Source organism: Lissotriton vulgaris, chromosome 3_1 (genome assembly GCF_964263255.1).
Source record: "Lissotriton vulgaris chromosome 3_1, aLisVul1.2, whole genome shotgun sequence".
NCBI lineage: Eukaryota > Metazoa > Chordata > Amphibia > Caudata > Salamandridae > Lissotriton > Lissotriton vulgaris.
The window spans coordinates 1,352,374,090-1,352,389,883 of NC_141689.1; the positions used below are offsets into that span (position 1 = coordinate 1,352,374,090).

Here is a 15,794-nt window from a genome sequence, read left to right on the forward strand (position 1 = left end):
GAATGTATGTTGCGGGTCCGGCGAGATGGGTTCCGGGTAGAAGTATGTGTGAAGATACGATAGAGAGCGTGAAGTCCATCCAAGCTGAAGCTACAGAGAAAGAGTTGAATGAATGGAGAGAAAGCAAGGGTAAATTGGATTCGAATGGTTGTTGGATTGAGTTGTCAGAGCATCAGCGATGGTTGTTACCCGATGCGTATGTACTTCCAGTGGTTACAATGGCTCATGGAATGGATCATATCAGTGTGAAAGGGATTTGCAAATTGTTAGCTCCAGTATGGCAGAATGCTGGTATTCCTAAGTGTGCAGAGAATTTGGTTAAGAACTGTATGGTGTGTTTGATGTACAATCCTGGTAAGGGAACTCCAACTCCAGCTGCTCATTTTGCACCTCCGACGTATCCGTTCGAGGCTTTGCAGCTAGATTTCATCCACATGGAGAGGTGCAATAACCTGAAGTACGTGCTCGTGGTGTTTGCTCTTTTTTGAGATGGGTGGAAGCATACCCTTTGAAAGATAATACTGCCCTGTCCACAGCGAAAGCCCTTATTAAGGAATTTTTCCCTAGGTATGGATTGCCGAGAATGGTCTGGAGTGACAATGGGAGTGAATTTGTGGGTCAAGTGATGAAGAGAGTGTGTGATGGGTTAGGAATTCGCCAAAAATTCCACGCTGCAAATCACCCCCAATCAGCTGGTCTAGTAGAATGCTATAATGGCACCCTTAAGCTAAAACTGGCCAAAATTCAGGCGAGCTCTGGTCTTCAATGGCCTGATGCCTTGCGGTTAGCACTAGTGGAGTGGTGTGGCTCACTGGTTAGAGGCGGCAGACCCGGGAGCAGAAGTCGGCCTTTCCAGGGTTCAATTCCCGACGCGGCAGGGTCGTGGACTTTGGTCAGCGGACTCGATAATTCTCGCTTCGGTGCCTACTCTAATCAGGGGTCCCACTCGGCAACTCTGGGCATCAACTTGCCTAATCTCCACAACGGCCCCTCCAAAGCCGGGGATGCTTGGCTCCAACTTGGGGACTCCCAGCAGGGACCATCCCACAGGGAAAGCCAGGACGGGTTCCCCAGCGTTACTCAGCGCCAGGAAACCTCCGGGTAACAGTGCGCTTTACAAGCTCAAACATCATCATCACTCCTGTCCACAAGAATGACTGTGCATTCACGAATGGGACTTAGTCCATATGAGGTCGTGTTTGGTCTCCCGGAAAATATATGGGGAGTGCCACGGCCGACAAAATTCAGTGAGATAGAGCACCCTGTGTTGCTTGATTACCTTTATGAATTGACGGCTAAATTGCGTGTTGTTGAATCAACAGGTTCATGATACCTTGCCACAAGCATCTGAAGATCCAGCACATGCTATCGAACCTGGATCGTGGATCTTCGTGAAGAATTTCCAGCGGACTAAGAACGAGCAGCCCCGCTGGACTGGTCCTTACTTGGTACTTTTGTCCACACGTTCAGCAGTGCGAGTGTGCGGTAAAAAGAACTGGATACACAGCGTACATTGTAAGAGGGCCCCTTTGCCTCTGCCGTACGACCGGTGGGTCCAGAAAGGACTTCCTAACTCTGAGACTGAAACCGTGCCTCGTTTTCTGACTTTTAGCGAAGCCCGTTTGATTGGAACGAACACTGAACGAGAAAGCGACGATCTTCTGCAAGAAGCTGTGCCTCCGTCGAGTCGTTTGGATACTTCTGAACCTGAGCTTTTGTTTCAAGAACAGACATTGCCTGGCAAAGAGCGATATAATTTGCGACCAAAAGTCGCTGGACTAATAAACAAATAAATTCCTTCTTTTCTGACTTTTAAGGTTAAGCTCTCCTCCGAGGAACTATTTAGATTTTTTGTTTTTCGAACCACCATCCGGGTTCAGCTGTAAGGTCGCGGTGTCAAGTCTTTGGAGTGAAAGGCAAAGATGTTAGGTCGACGGTTCTGGTTGGTCTTTGGGCGTTCCCTGGACTGACAGGCGCATTCCTTAGCGCAGAAAACCCTACCGCCGCGAACAGCACGATTAGAGGATGGAGTTTTTCGAGATGGAGAGACCTGTTGAAAGAATGAGCTTCAAGAGCAAAATATGTACTGTAATGAGCAGAAAACGTTTTTTAATATTGTGTTTGTTTATGCTGTTTAGCTTAATGATGTTTTTAATTGGATATGTGACATTCTCTTTTCAAGTAACGTTCATGCCACTACACAACCTATGCCTCCTCCTACTGTTTCTTCGCATTCTTTTCACCCTCTGCCCGAACATGAATCTGTTAGAAGACTGGAATTCGCTAATAATTCCTTTGTTCAGCTTCTGCACCAACACCAGCTAGTAGTGAACACGACTAATTGTTGGGTGTGTGGTCTTATGCCTCATACTACCGATAAAGGTATTCTTTACCTGGTTTTGCCTTTCAGCTACAATGGTTCTGTATAGGCATACAGAACGATGTTCATCTATGCTCGTGAAGTCTACCCCCTACGTTCTGTGAAGGATAGTCCAAAGACTAGTGCTCTAGTCAAGGGTATAGTCGACATGATTAGAGGAATTAGTTCCTATGAGACTATCCCGAGAGATGAGACACAAGCATACATTGGTTGGAACATGACTGGATATGGAGTTAGTCTGAGTGTTAACCAGCAAGCGTAAAGATACCCTCCGATTTGGATAGTGCCCCATAAGGGTCATTATTGTCTACAAGGTAATGGCAAGAATCCGAGAGCTCAGTTAGGGAAGAGTGTCTGCACTGAGACGTATGTTTTTGCGTCCCAGACTTCCCCAGCGTTTCTAGCAGCTAAGGGTACCTATTTCATCTGTTACGATAGAGCGTATACATGGTTGCCCCCTGATTTTTCGGGCACATGTTTTGTCTTGTTCCTTTTGCCTCCCACGTATACAGCTGCGGCAGATTACCACAAGACAAGAGTTGTTAGAGGTGTCTTCAGTAAGGAAGATACTGCAGGACAAGAATTGGGAGATTTTCTGAAGGGTTTTCTGCCGTTTTGGGGACCTATGGCTAACAGCAGGAACATTCGACAGTTGACGAGAGCGGTTGAGTCCACCATAGTCGAAACTGCCGGTGCCCGTAGTAACTTGACTGCTGAGCTCCAGTCGGATCGTCTTATGACTCTCCAGAACAGAGTTGCGCTAGATGTCATACTTGCAGATAGAGGAGGAGTATGTAAATTGATTCAATCGAGCTGCTGTGTTTTCATTCCAGACAACGCTCCGACAGTTTTCCAAGCCATTTCCAAGCTACATACGATCTCAGAGTCTGAACATGTGGACGAAGGAGATTGGTTGTTGATGTGATGGTTATGGGGATTGTTATCCACGTGGGGATGGAAGATTCTGATGGTCATTGGGATGATCTTAGCTATCCTGTTCCTGTTCTGTCTCTGTGTGCAGTGTGCTCCTGCTATTTGTGGCCTTTGTGCTACTTTGTGTGCGAGAAGACCTGTCCAGAGAGAGTTGCTAAGTACTAGGATGATGCTACAGCAACATCTTGATGATCTGATGAATATAGACCTGGATTCAGACTGACATGAGTTTGGGTTTGTTGCTTATGTAAGGGCAAAAGGAGGGTCTGAGGTTCCGTGATTCTGAACCCGTTCAATAAAGGTCGTCGTATCTAGACGATTTTGGTATCAGCGGACCGCAAATGACGAGTGCGGTATGTACGAGTGTTTTCGTCATAATCGATCAATGGAAACACTACGTATTCAGGGATTTCGTTTGAACCTTCGGGTTCCATTTTGTGTACGGCAGCCATTTTGTGGTTGCCCTCACATAGGCCGATGACTACGGCCGAACGAGTCCTTGGGACACGTACACCTTTAGCTGACTTCTGAGTGACCTGAACGAACTGACTCCCTTGCCCGAGGCTGACCTCGTTGAGCCAGTTCCTTGTTAGGCAGCTGGTCAGATAGAGATCAAAGAGCAGGACATTGCTGAGTTTATCGTACATGCACACACCCTTCTATCTTGCTTCTCATCTGTTTCTGTTCCTTCCTTTTAATGGCTTAATTATGACTTGGGTTGAGGTCCTTTTATTATGGGTTTGTCCGGCCTGTCCGAACAGGAATGTTGGATTTTGCCTTGTCATTTCTGGTGGGCTGGACAACTGAAAGTGGGTTTGTCGTTATGCGATACTTTTGAAATGTCACTGTTCGATTGGTCCGTTTGTAAATAATTGATGCTAGTCAGGAATGTGATTTTTGGCATAAAAGACGATGTCTCGCTCTTCTAAATTGTGCAGTCTCTATCGAACTACCCGTGATTTGCTTCGTAGACCTCTGTTCCTGGTTGCAGCCAATAAATTTGGTCTTTGAGGTCACCTAGAAGTGTCCCGTGTCTCTGTTTGCCAAGACAGGGGAACTCGAAGACATCGGGCGTTTTCCCTAGCGCCGCTGGGTTCTAAAAACCCGGTTCTTCAGCTTCTGCAATAGAGAGCACGGAGCGGCGACTATTACCCCTGTGGTTCCGCCCATCCAGGCCGATGGGGACATCTCAGCCGGCACTGTGATTCCCCCGGATTTTAGTTCCTCGCTTATGTATTCCTTTTCCGACCTACCATGTGCACAAATGACCCAAGATGTAATTGAAATGCCTGTGGTCCCTATCTCGCCCCCACAGCCTGTAGTTAGTAGGGCACCGACACTAAATTTGAAAAGTAAGAAAAATAAAAATAAAAAATCTGTTACAAAATCAACTACTTCAGCTGCGGGAGCCCAGGCCACCGCGGGACCCCGGCTGAGTAATCTATGTACCCCTGTGTGGGCCACACATCTTTTATCTGATCTAGAAACCCACATTGAACAGATTATTAGTTCCTATCTTAAACCTTTGACGTCCAAGCTGGACAGATAGACCTCTGCAATTAACAACCTAGGTCAAGGGAGACCTCAACAGGCGGGTCTAGCGGGGCAAGTAACTAATGGACCACTACCTAACCCTAGTGACCCCGAACTTCCATCAATAGGAGTAAATAAAACAGCTGAATTGATAAAGGTAATAGCAAATCCTTCATCAACCCCTGTGTCACCCACGCTAGGGGCTGGGAATGTGGCTGTTGGAAAATCCCAAGTGACAAAAGCTTTCACTGGAAACAGGCTAGGGCCCTCTAACTCCGACCCAGGGTCTAATAGTAAAAGTACGGAAGAGGGGACCTTACCAGCCTTGCCCACTCTTAACCTTCCGGCTGAGTCTTTACCATATGTGGTGGTCCTAGCGGGGGTCCCTCCTTTAAGCCAGGGTAAAAGCGAGGATCACTCCGAACTAAAAAATAAATGCATACAATGGCTTATTGTAAATAGGCCTCTCCCTACCAGTGTTTGGGGTGAAATACTCTGTGTAAGAAGGGTTGAGTGGATTGGGTCTAGGGCTAAAAACATTGTGGGGAATTGTGTTGTGATTAACTTTAGGAGTACAAGCGCAGTAGATTATATCTGCAGTAGGTCACTATCTTGGGCAAACGCCCAAAACTTCCCTCTGCACCTCTCATATTTTTATCCTAATACCCATTCCAGACATTATAGAGGTAGTCGACAAGAGGTAGGACAGAATATCCGGCCACTAAGAGATCAGCGGGGACTATCCTGGTGGGAGGCTAGTCATCTGCCATCCCCCATTCTTTCACATTTTCCACAGGGGAATAGGTTCAGCATACTGGAGCAGGTTGAATGACGCCAAGAGGGACAGGGGCCTATGACCAACTCAGATAGCGGCGGGATTAAACCTACCATACCAACAAAGCCCTTGGGGTGTAACGGTGATAGTAGTTCACCCCCAAAACCAATAAGTCTCTTAGAAGTTACCACTGAGCCAATCCCCTGTGTGCAGGGTGGGAAAAAGGGGGTTACTCCAGACTTGCCCTTTACGGGTCACAGAGTTATACATTTGCTATCTTGGAATGTGGCTGGGTTGCAAAAAAAGATGGTCCTACCAGAGTGGAACGTGTTTATAGAGAAGTTCGATATCTGCATGTTCCAAGAGACCTGGAGTTTGCTCCCAGTGTACAGGTATGAAAAGAACTTAATTAGCAAACAATGAAATACATACTGCCCTAATATAGTCTACATATCATTTGCACTTGAAGCAATTGACTTTCAAAATAAACCACATAATGAATAACAAGGAAAATTGATATATTATTTCTTTTTGTTAATTGTTATAGAGTAGAAAAATCATTTAGTCCATAGATTTTTTTCTTCTTTTTCTTTTCTTATTTCATAAAAGATTTTTTTACTTTATCAACATACATAAATATTACAAAGACAGAGAAAAAATACATTGAAAGACATATACATAACGCAGTTTAGGTCGATGTTTTCACAGATGAAGGCCATATGGTGTTAAACAACGAGCGTTTCGGCCTGTGGCCTTCATCAGGTAACCTGTCCTACATATATGACACTAATTTATGCAAGACAAAAAGTGGCATAAATATCTGAAAAGAGAATAACAAAGAACAAAAAATAATGTCAGTTATTTGATAACCGTGATTTAAAGCAAAGATTGCTGTATCCAAATTTGTGCAAACGTAGAAAGGTAGGGTCAGGGCAAGCTCATAATTATTCAGGTATAACAGCTTCTAACTCTTTGCTCCCAGTGTACAAATCAGGTTATGCAACCTTCTTCTCGCCCGCAGTAAGCTCTGGGAAGGGCAGACCCGCGGGTGGCCTACATGTCTGGGTAAAGATGGCTCTGAATTGGGATATCACTGTCCACGAACTACTGAGCAAGGATATTTTACATCTTTCATTCCCAGGGCGCAATAAGGGGAGTAGGATAGACCTATTCAATGTTTATTCAAGAGGGTCCCCAGGGGTCCAAACGTCAAGTACAATAGTGACCCTTGAGCAGGCATTAGCTAAATGCCCCCCGCTCTCCAAAATCATAGTGGGAGGGGATTTTAACTGCACATTTGAACCCCTAAGCAGGGAGGATCCCCTGGGTATAGAGAAGGAGGACTCTAGATGGTCTATTCCGGCCCTGTCATTAGCACCAATCAGAAAATGGTCCCCAAGGGCAATACAGATTTATGCCCTGACCATGGAATACAACCTAAGAGCGCTAAATGGCAGGAAAAGCTCAGATCGCTACGGGGCAAACACCTTTAATAGGCTTAATGGCCCGTCCAGAATAGATTACATCCTACTTGACGTCACCTTAAGGCGTGATTTAATTGACATGGAGGTAGTACCTTCTCAGGATAGCGACCACAACCCCCTATGTACGAAGCTACGGTGGGGGATAATAAATGGAAGTGGGAATAAAGCCCCCCTGAGGACAACCAAGGAGGTTGTCCCCTACAATTGCAATCGTAGGCTGAAATGGGATATGGTTCAATCTCAGGACGGGAACCTCGAGAGGATTAAGGTGAATGTAGCAGATCTGATTGTAGACCTAGAGGATTTCGAAGTGGCAAACGGCAGTGTTGAGGGACCGTCTTTCTCTCTGGCTTATAAAAATGCAATAGAGAAAGTGGGCCAATATTTCTCCATTCAGGTCAAAAGTGGTAGACTGAACAATAAACAAGTTAAATCCAGTAACCCTTGGTACACGGACCAATGCAAGGAAAAAAGGAAGGCGCTATCAGCCGCCCTGCTTAAAAAGAATCCCTCACTAGTTAGAGCTGCTAGGATTATGCGAGGGTATTAGTGCTAGCCAAACGAGAGTGGGAGGAACAAGGAACAACACTGGTAGGACCTTAAATCTGCAGCCAATATGAAGAATTCCACGTTGTTCTGGGATTTGATTAATAAAGCTAGGCAGCGGAGTATGGTTCCCATTGGTAATCATATAACTGAACAACAATGGTATTCCCACTTCTTTGCTTTGTATGGTGGAACAGACGTGATACGCTCCCCTCTCTCAGCCCCTGATAGCGAGGGCCAAGTACCATTGGTGCTCGAAGAACCATTTTTGTCCTCCGAGGTAACATTGGCTATTAAACATCTGACCCCGGGGAAGGCAGCGGGCCCTGACGGGCTACCAGGGGACCTCCTTCTGGACGAACCTGCAGTCTGGGCCAGACTCATCGCCTTAATAAAGAATTTGATTTCTAAAAGCTACCCAGTGCCGGATTCGTGCAAGGGAGCAGAGGTTGTAACTGTGTATAAGAAGGGGGCGAGAGATGACCCCGCTAACTACAGACCGATCAGTCTCATAGACGTGGTCCAGAAGGTGGTGGGCAGGGTCATCATCTCCAGGGTGGGTGTCTGGATGGAAGAGGAGCATATCCTTTCTCATTTTCAAGCGGGTTTTAGACAAAAAGTGGGCACGATGGATCAGGTCTTCCGATTTTTTGCGCTCTATTGGAAGACCGTGACCATTGGTAAGGGCAGCCTGTACCTGGCATTCATAGATCTCAAGACAGCTATTGATCTGGTCCCTCGTGCCAGGCTCTGGGATATCCTAGAGAAGATGGGTTTCCTGGGGTCTCTTTTGGGATTTATTGTGAAACTCCACGAGGGGAACTATGCTAGGATCAGATGGGGTACCCAGGGACAACTGACAGAGAGGGTGTCCGTGAGAAGCGGAGTCCGCCAGGGATGTGTTATGGCGCCGACCTTGTTCTCCCTCTTTGTGAACGGTGTGGTGGATCACCTGAGGGAGGAAGCGGCCGACGCCCCATCCCTGGCAGGGGAAAAAACACCTACCCTGCTCTTCGCAGACTATACCCTCCTGATCTCTAAAACCCCCATAGGTCTCCAAAAGTTCTTGGATCGTTTTAGTGCGTTCTGCAAGGATAGAGGCCTCACCATCAATACCTCCAAGATAAAGCTTATGGCCATCTCACCCTCCAAGAGATTTAGGAACAATGTTTCTCTTAACGGTGCTCCCTTGGAGTTGGTAGATTCCTTCAACTATTTGGGTGTTAGGGTCAATAGCCGGATGAATTGGAAAGATCATTTGGCCAAAATGCTTTTAAATCATAAAAGAGTGTCAGGGGCTATTCTGAGGGAGCAGCGGGAGTCGATGAGTAAACTTGTAGCACCGGCTCTCATTGTGTATGAAGGCCAAGCATTACCATCGGCACTATACGGATCCGAGCTGTGGGGGTTCGAGAACACAATTGATCTAGTTACTTCTGAAAACAAGTTCTTGAGAGATCTGGGGTCCCTTCCAGTTTCCACACCGCTAATCCCACTACGGCAAGATATGGGCAGGCGCTCTTTAAAAGATATAGTCCGCTTGCGCCCACTACTCTTCTGGGTGCGACTCAGAAGGACCCGGGAGCTCCACAACTATGCAGCAGCTCTAGACAAACTTCTTTTGCTCAACCCAGGGAATAAGATCAAGTGGATGAGCAATTTGAGGCAGCTGGTTTTACAATTAGGCCTGAGCGAATCATGGAAGAGCCAAATACCGCCCCCTAAGTCAGTGATCAAGAAACTCTATTGGGTTCCGGAGGAGGCCACATGTAGAGGTGCAGGGGTCCCCTTACAGAGTGGTTCCTTGAGTTTAAATTGGTAAGGAAACTTGAACCCTTCCTAGACTTTTAGGAAAACCATTGGATAGATCACTCCACCTAAAACTCAGGTTCGGGACCCTCCCGGTGAATGATTTCACCTCTGGGTAGAACAATCCAGATGGCATACAAAAATCCTGTCCTGGGTGTGCAGCCCCCAAAGAGTCTGTGGCTCATTGCGTACAGGGGTGCAAGGAAGATATGGTTAAATCCACTATGCATGGGGCTGGGCCTCAGGTGCCATAAAATGGCCTTGCGGGTTCTCAGCACCGATACGTCTTCCCTTGTTATGGTGTGTGGGGTAGTCAAATACTTGGGAAGTGCCTGGCAGACACGTATGAGGAGGGCTAAGTCCATCCCCCCATCAACCTGATTGTTAGAGGGATCACTGTCAGAATGATCTTATGGTTGTCATGTACTTGTTTTTATCGTATATTTTATTGTTTTTAGCATTGTGGTTTTTACGTGACGATGTATGTATACAAGGATTGGTGGGTTCTTGTTTTTACCCCTTTTAACTGTAATTGCACAAGTTTGTATACTTTTATGATGAATTTTTATCGAATAAAGTACATCTACTACTACTAAAATATAGTGGACAACAATGTTTGGAAATAGAGTTTCTGCACATATGTGTCATTTGCATATCACCAAGTAAAGTTTTCTGGTTTGTTATGCTTCTATTAAACTCCTTATTTGCATCACACTTAATTAAAAATAAAAGTGCCTTCATATTTCCTGATATATTTTGAAATATTTGTAATATTAACAGACTATTCATTTAAATGCTATGGGTTAGAGAAAAACACCTGACTTCAGACAGCTCACTTGACAAAAACCTCTAACTCTGAGAGAGAAAAATAAACTCCATTTTCAAAGCACCAGAAAAAAAGTCAAAATGACATTTGACCTCTTTCCTTGAACAGACAGCAAATGTGCAAAGATGCAAAAAAAAATATTTAATGGCATCTTTATTGCTCTTTGACTTACTAAATTAAGAGAACACCTGCTCCTTCCAGACAAAATTCGCTCCCATGATGGGACTAGTAGGTGCTCAGAAATAGCTCAACCTGATCAAATTTTACTCGCAATTGCGAGTGGACGAGTAGATTTTTCGAGGCCAGGTTATAATCTATGTACATATATGTGGACCTTGGGCAGGACAATGACAAAGAAACTCAATAAATTATGTTGTTAAAAAAAACACTGAAAAAATGTACTACACACCGCAAGCCAACAGAGGATTTACGTTTAGTTCTACCACTGCAGTTTCCAACGAGCTACATACTATAACTAGGGCTCTCGATTTTATGGTATTTATTTTTTTGACATTTTCCTCTGTATTTATCCATATTTATTTTTTGCTAATTTTATCTGTATTTATCCAGATTTATTTTGGGTTTTGTAGAAAATGAGTATATTTCCGCATTTAACTGGTAAATATGCACTCACGCTTGAATGCATAATGTTTCAATGGTGTAAACACACGCACGAGATAAATCAATGCACTTATAAGAAATTATGCAAATTTCAGTATCAACCATGTGCATATCTACTGCTGTTAAAGCCTCGTTACTTAAAGTCCTTTCTTTTTTAAGCCCCCTTACCTACCAACCCACACAGCTATTGCCTGGCAGTCATGACAGACAGCATTTAGAATTACTCAAAAATCACCCCAATTTCCGTTTACATCCACATTTAAAAATACAGACAAGAAAATAAATGTTTTCTGTCTGTATTTATCTGTAAAAATGGAAAACAGGGACCCTTTACTATAACCCTACTTGAAATCTCACAATGACAATCAGATATGTGATTATAGTAAAGAGTCCATCCAAGAAGATTTCTCTCTACCATTTCTTTCTCCCATCAATGCCGCTCAGGACCATAAACTTAAAAAATATTTATCCTTGAATAGACGATCCTGAGCAGAAACCAGCTAAGGGGGCTATGATCATAATAAGTACTTTAAAGCAACATGCACAAAGCTGGCAGCTTACTGAAAATCAAACTATTAAGCTCTACATCCCTGAACATGATAGCCACACCTTTGTGGTACTCACATGTGACATGCAAACACTCCCCACATAGTATCAAAACAAAGGAAACACCCTTCCAACTGCACACACTACAAGATTTAGTATGCAACCCATTAAGTCAAGAGCTTCAGCATCCCACACAGCCAAGGCTTGTCTCCAGGCTCTTGCATGCAAAAACCAGATTCTTCGATGAGCTTTTACGGACAGGTACTGGCTGGTATTGTGTGACTCGGAGCATGCACTACCAATAACCTGCTCCTGCAGGCCGGTGCACAACATTGTTGTCACCCTCGCTCTTTGCTACTGACATGTAAGAAAAAATATATTTTCGTTTTTCTTATATCCTACCTTGCAGCAGCACTTTTGCAAGTCCCATACATGGCAAAAGAAAACGATTAAGGCCCCGCCCTCAATAGAAGTCACTGGGAGAATAACATTCTCTTTTATTATTATTTTTCATATCGCGCTTTCTTATTCTAAAATGTTGGCATGTATGAGGTAGCCAGCTAGGGACTGGCCGTGAAAAGGGACCCTTGCTGCCTCGTTGTGTTCTCCTGCATTACTAAATCGGCACATTTATTTCAGTCCAGGACTCTATCCCAGCGAGGGCTGGCTCTGCCAAGTTGCGCCCAATAAACGGCAAACTACAATAAACACGAGGATGCCCCTTGGAAAACATGACCAAAGGGCCACCGTCACAGCACACGATTGTACTTGGTCCGCTGCGGCAACCTTCTGCGTCCAGAAGCCATGCAATGAACGTTACGCATCAATACTGCGACCCCTAACCTCAGACTGATACCTTAGTATTCTCCGTTCCCAGGGACAGCCTTAAGGAGTCTGTTTCTACCAACTATCCAAATAAATAGAGACGTACAGGGATTCATGATTGCTATTCTAGGCTCCAATATATCCCTTCTGCCCCAGGCATGTGTGAAAAGGGCTTTGGGTTTCCTCCAGGGTGAGGTTCGTATGCATTACTCCACCCGGAGCATTCTGTGTTTTAGCCTGTTTTATGCACTGTTCTAAACAAACCACTCACCAACTCCTCCTGGGCGCTTAGCGTTTCCGCCATGTTGTAGCGGCGCTTGGAGCAGCGTCCTCCAGCACGCGCCACTTGTCGCTCTCACACTGTCTGCGACTGAGTAGTGCGCGTGCGGGAGGAGGCGGACGTCAGCGCGCGTCTACCTTTAAAACGCAGCTGCCGCCCCCATCTGCCGAGGTTCATAATTGAGTCCCCTCTTCTCCTCCGCCGCCAACATATCGCGAGAAGACCCCAAAAAGAAAAGAATCACTGTCATTCTGTGCGAACAGGCCACTGAGGTATATCATGACGGCCATGATAAAAGCAGGCAAGGCTTGACTGATTTATTGGGAGGAGAGAGCGGAGTGTAGTCCAATCGTTCCATCTATTTCTCTGCTTTCTTTCCTTTTTAGGGTGAGCCTAGATCAGGTGATCTGTTGTATGTACTTTGTGAGGTCTGACTCCTCCAATGAGTTTGGATTTGTCTTCGTTCTTTAAACAATAATGCCTTCCCACAGTGCTTTAAATGAACAAATATAAGCGCAGGTACTCATCAAAAGGAGGGATAAACTGGGGGTGGAGTTTTGGGCAGGCATAAAGGCGGTGTTACAGGTGGAACAAGGGGTGGAGCTACGTTTTTACCTTTTCAAGCTTTTTTGTGTTCAAATATTTTTTATTGGTAGTTTCCATAAAAAGAAGACATTTACGGACAATAAAAGCAAACAGAATTTTGACATAAATTCAATAAAAGAGACAAAAAACAAAAGGAGCAACAAAAGAAAAAAAACAAGGATAGATGATAATAAAGTGGCAACATTAATTCCGAACATTGTGTCACATTATTTGCAATAACACAAGTTAACAAGATCATTGATGGGATTGTCAAGCCACTTAGGACCTACCACATAACTTAAAAGACTTCACCATACATAAATGCCGTTAACAGCATGCACCTATTAATATGGTATACTGGCAATGAACTATTACACCACTTTGAAAGAAATCTTTGAGCGGGACAGTTATTCCAAGGGTGTGGCCGGAGGGGTGAGCAACCCCCACCTCAAATCCATGGATCATGGCGGTTTATGTGAATTGAAGTACAGATCTAGGCTATCCCACATGTGTCTAATGGGGGGTTTCCATTGTGAATTTTGGGAATCAATATTGTCAGCGCCCCAAAGATGGGAGATCCAATTTAACCAGCATTTGAAGGACGCTTTAGGTGTGTCTTTCGAGTTGTTTGGGATCACTTTAACTGCTGCCACCAGCAGGAGGTCCAGTAGTGCTCTAGCTCTCTCGCTTAAGGTCTCCACCCGAAGGAAACTGTATATCTGTGTGGCTAGTTCCTTTTTGAGAGGGCATGAGAATAGTTGAGAGATAAAGTCAAATACCTTATCCCAAAAAGGCTCAACACATTTGCAATATAGGAGCAAATGGGCCAGGTCCCCTACTTCCTCCTTAAAATTCCAACAGGCCGGGTTCTCTCGTATCTTATGTGAGTGTAGTCAGGCCGGTGTCCAGTAAACCTGGTGGAGGAGCCAACATTTTGTCTGTGAGGGGGCTGGGGTTATTTTGTTCCTGGAGATAGAGCTCAATTTTTGAGACCATTCAGTGTCGGAGATCGGGGGAGAGGAGTGTGAATCCCAAAATGTTGTAAGGTTTTTATTGAGGGTAGTTTGCTTCGGGCGGAGTAGTTTGTAGATCCAAGAGACTTGGTGCCCTAACTTATTTATCTTCTCTACATATACTGGTAAAGACGGGGATAAGGGCTTTAGTTTAGCCTTCGTTAGTGCTGCCTTAACCTTTAAAAAGTTATAAAACTCCAAGTTGTCTAAATTATATTTAGACTGTAGAACTTCAAAGGTGAACAGATATGATGCTTCATACAATTGGTGCAGAAAGCAAATACCTCTGTCCATCCAGGCCTCGTTGTATAGTGTCTTCCCTTTATATAAGAAATTATGGTTATGCCACAGTGATTCAAATTTGGAGCCTTTTATATTGATATCTAGCTTTTTTATCTAATTTCAGTGGAGCTGCTTTTGTGTTTTTAAAAATAGATTTTGAGCAGGTGACTTTTGCAAAGTTGGAAGTGAGAAGAGCTACTGGGTCAAGATTGTTAAGTAAAGGTCTTTCAATGTCTAACCATACCAGGGAATTTTCTGCTGGATGCGTGATCCAATACGAGCCCTGTTTTGCTAGGAACGCTGTTTGATAAAGTTTAAAATCGGCTAGATTTAGCCACCAATCGATTTATCCAATCTAAGCTTTTCAATCCAATTCTGGCCTGTTTACCTTGCCATAAAAATTTGGCTATGAGAATATCTAGCTTCCTGTGGAAATCCTCGGATAGCAACAGAGGGAGCATGATAATTAAATAATTCACTAAGGGTGTGATCATCATATTGATGGATTCAATTCTGCCCCACCATGTGATGAATCGTTGCGACCACGCCTCTAAGAGGGTTTTAATCTTCCCCAAAGTGGTAGATTCATTCTGCCTAAGAGACTCAAGTATATTGTCGCTGTGAGAAGTTGGCCTGGTATATGATGTCCACTATTCTAGTGAGCACCTTGCACCAGTCCAAACAACCCTTATAGTGATGGTTGTAAAGTCAACCTTATAGATCAACTATCCTAGTGGTTGCATGGACAAAGCAGTCTTAGGCTAAAACTTCAGAGAGCATGTGAAGCCAGCTGTTTTAACAATAATAATCCCTTGAATATCAAATGAAAGGACACCACACAAGGTATATATAAAATATATATGTATTTATTACTAACACAACCCTTCTGGACTCTTTATGAGGTCAGAGTTCGAGATACAGCACAAATTGCTCAATAAGCATGCTATAAGTTGCACAAATACAATTCTGCCCTAGGGGCCTCACGAACCATATACTAAGTAAGTGGTATAAGAACCACTTCAGGAAAGGTGAGTAGGCCTAGGGCCTAGGAAATCGCTGGGGCTATACTGAACAATCAAGGGATTGGAAGTAGGAGGCCCACAGGAAGCGTGTGCAGTGTCTAAACACACAAGCGGGTTACAATGGAGTGTTAATGGGAACGTAAAAGTTACGAAGTAGCAGATTTCGGACACTTCCATATGGACTACGGGAAAACCCTGTTAAATTAGGACAATTGGATAGTTAATACCTCACCCAGGGAAGCCGGGTACATAGGTGTTCTTTCGTGTCGGGTTTCGTCACTGTTTCCAAGGGAGAGCTGCAAGAAAGTGCTGTAGGTGACCAGGAGAAAAGTGT

At 44.5% G+C, this 15,794-nt stretch overlaps 1 protein-coding gene across 3 annotated transcripts in view; it reads right to left on the bottom strand.

Annotated features, from left to right (window-relative positions):
• The window catches only part of LOC147727877 (tyrosine-protein phosphatase non-receptor type 9-like), a 1,887,882-nt gene extending 1,875,127 nt beyond the window's left edge, over positions 1-12,755 (bottom strand). Inside the window, exon 1 of one of the 3 annotated variants that reach the window (XM_086961826.1) lies at positions 12,550-12,755. In XM_086961826.1, the coding sequence (XP_086817952.1) occupies positions 12,550-12,582 (33 nt within the window). In that variant the 5' untranslated portion in view covers positions 12,583-12,755. The remainder of the gene's footprint in view (positions 1-12,549) is intronic. The other 2 variants (XM_086961825.1, XM_086961827.1) reach the window with 2 other exon arrangements.
• Positions 12,756-15,794: the final 3,039 nt, after the last annotated feature.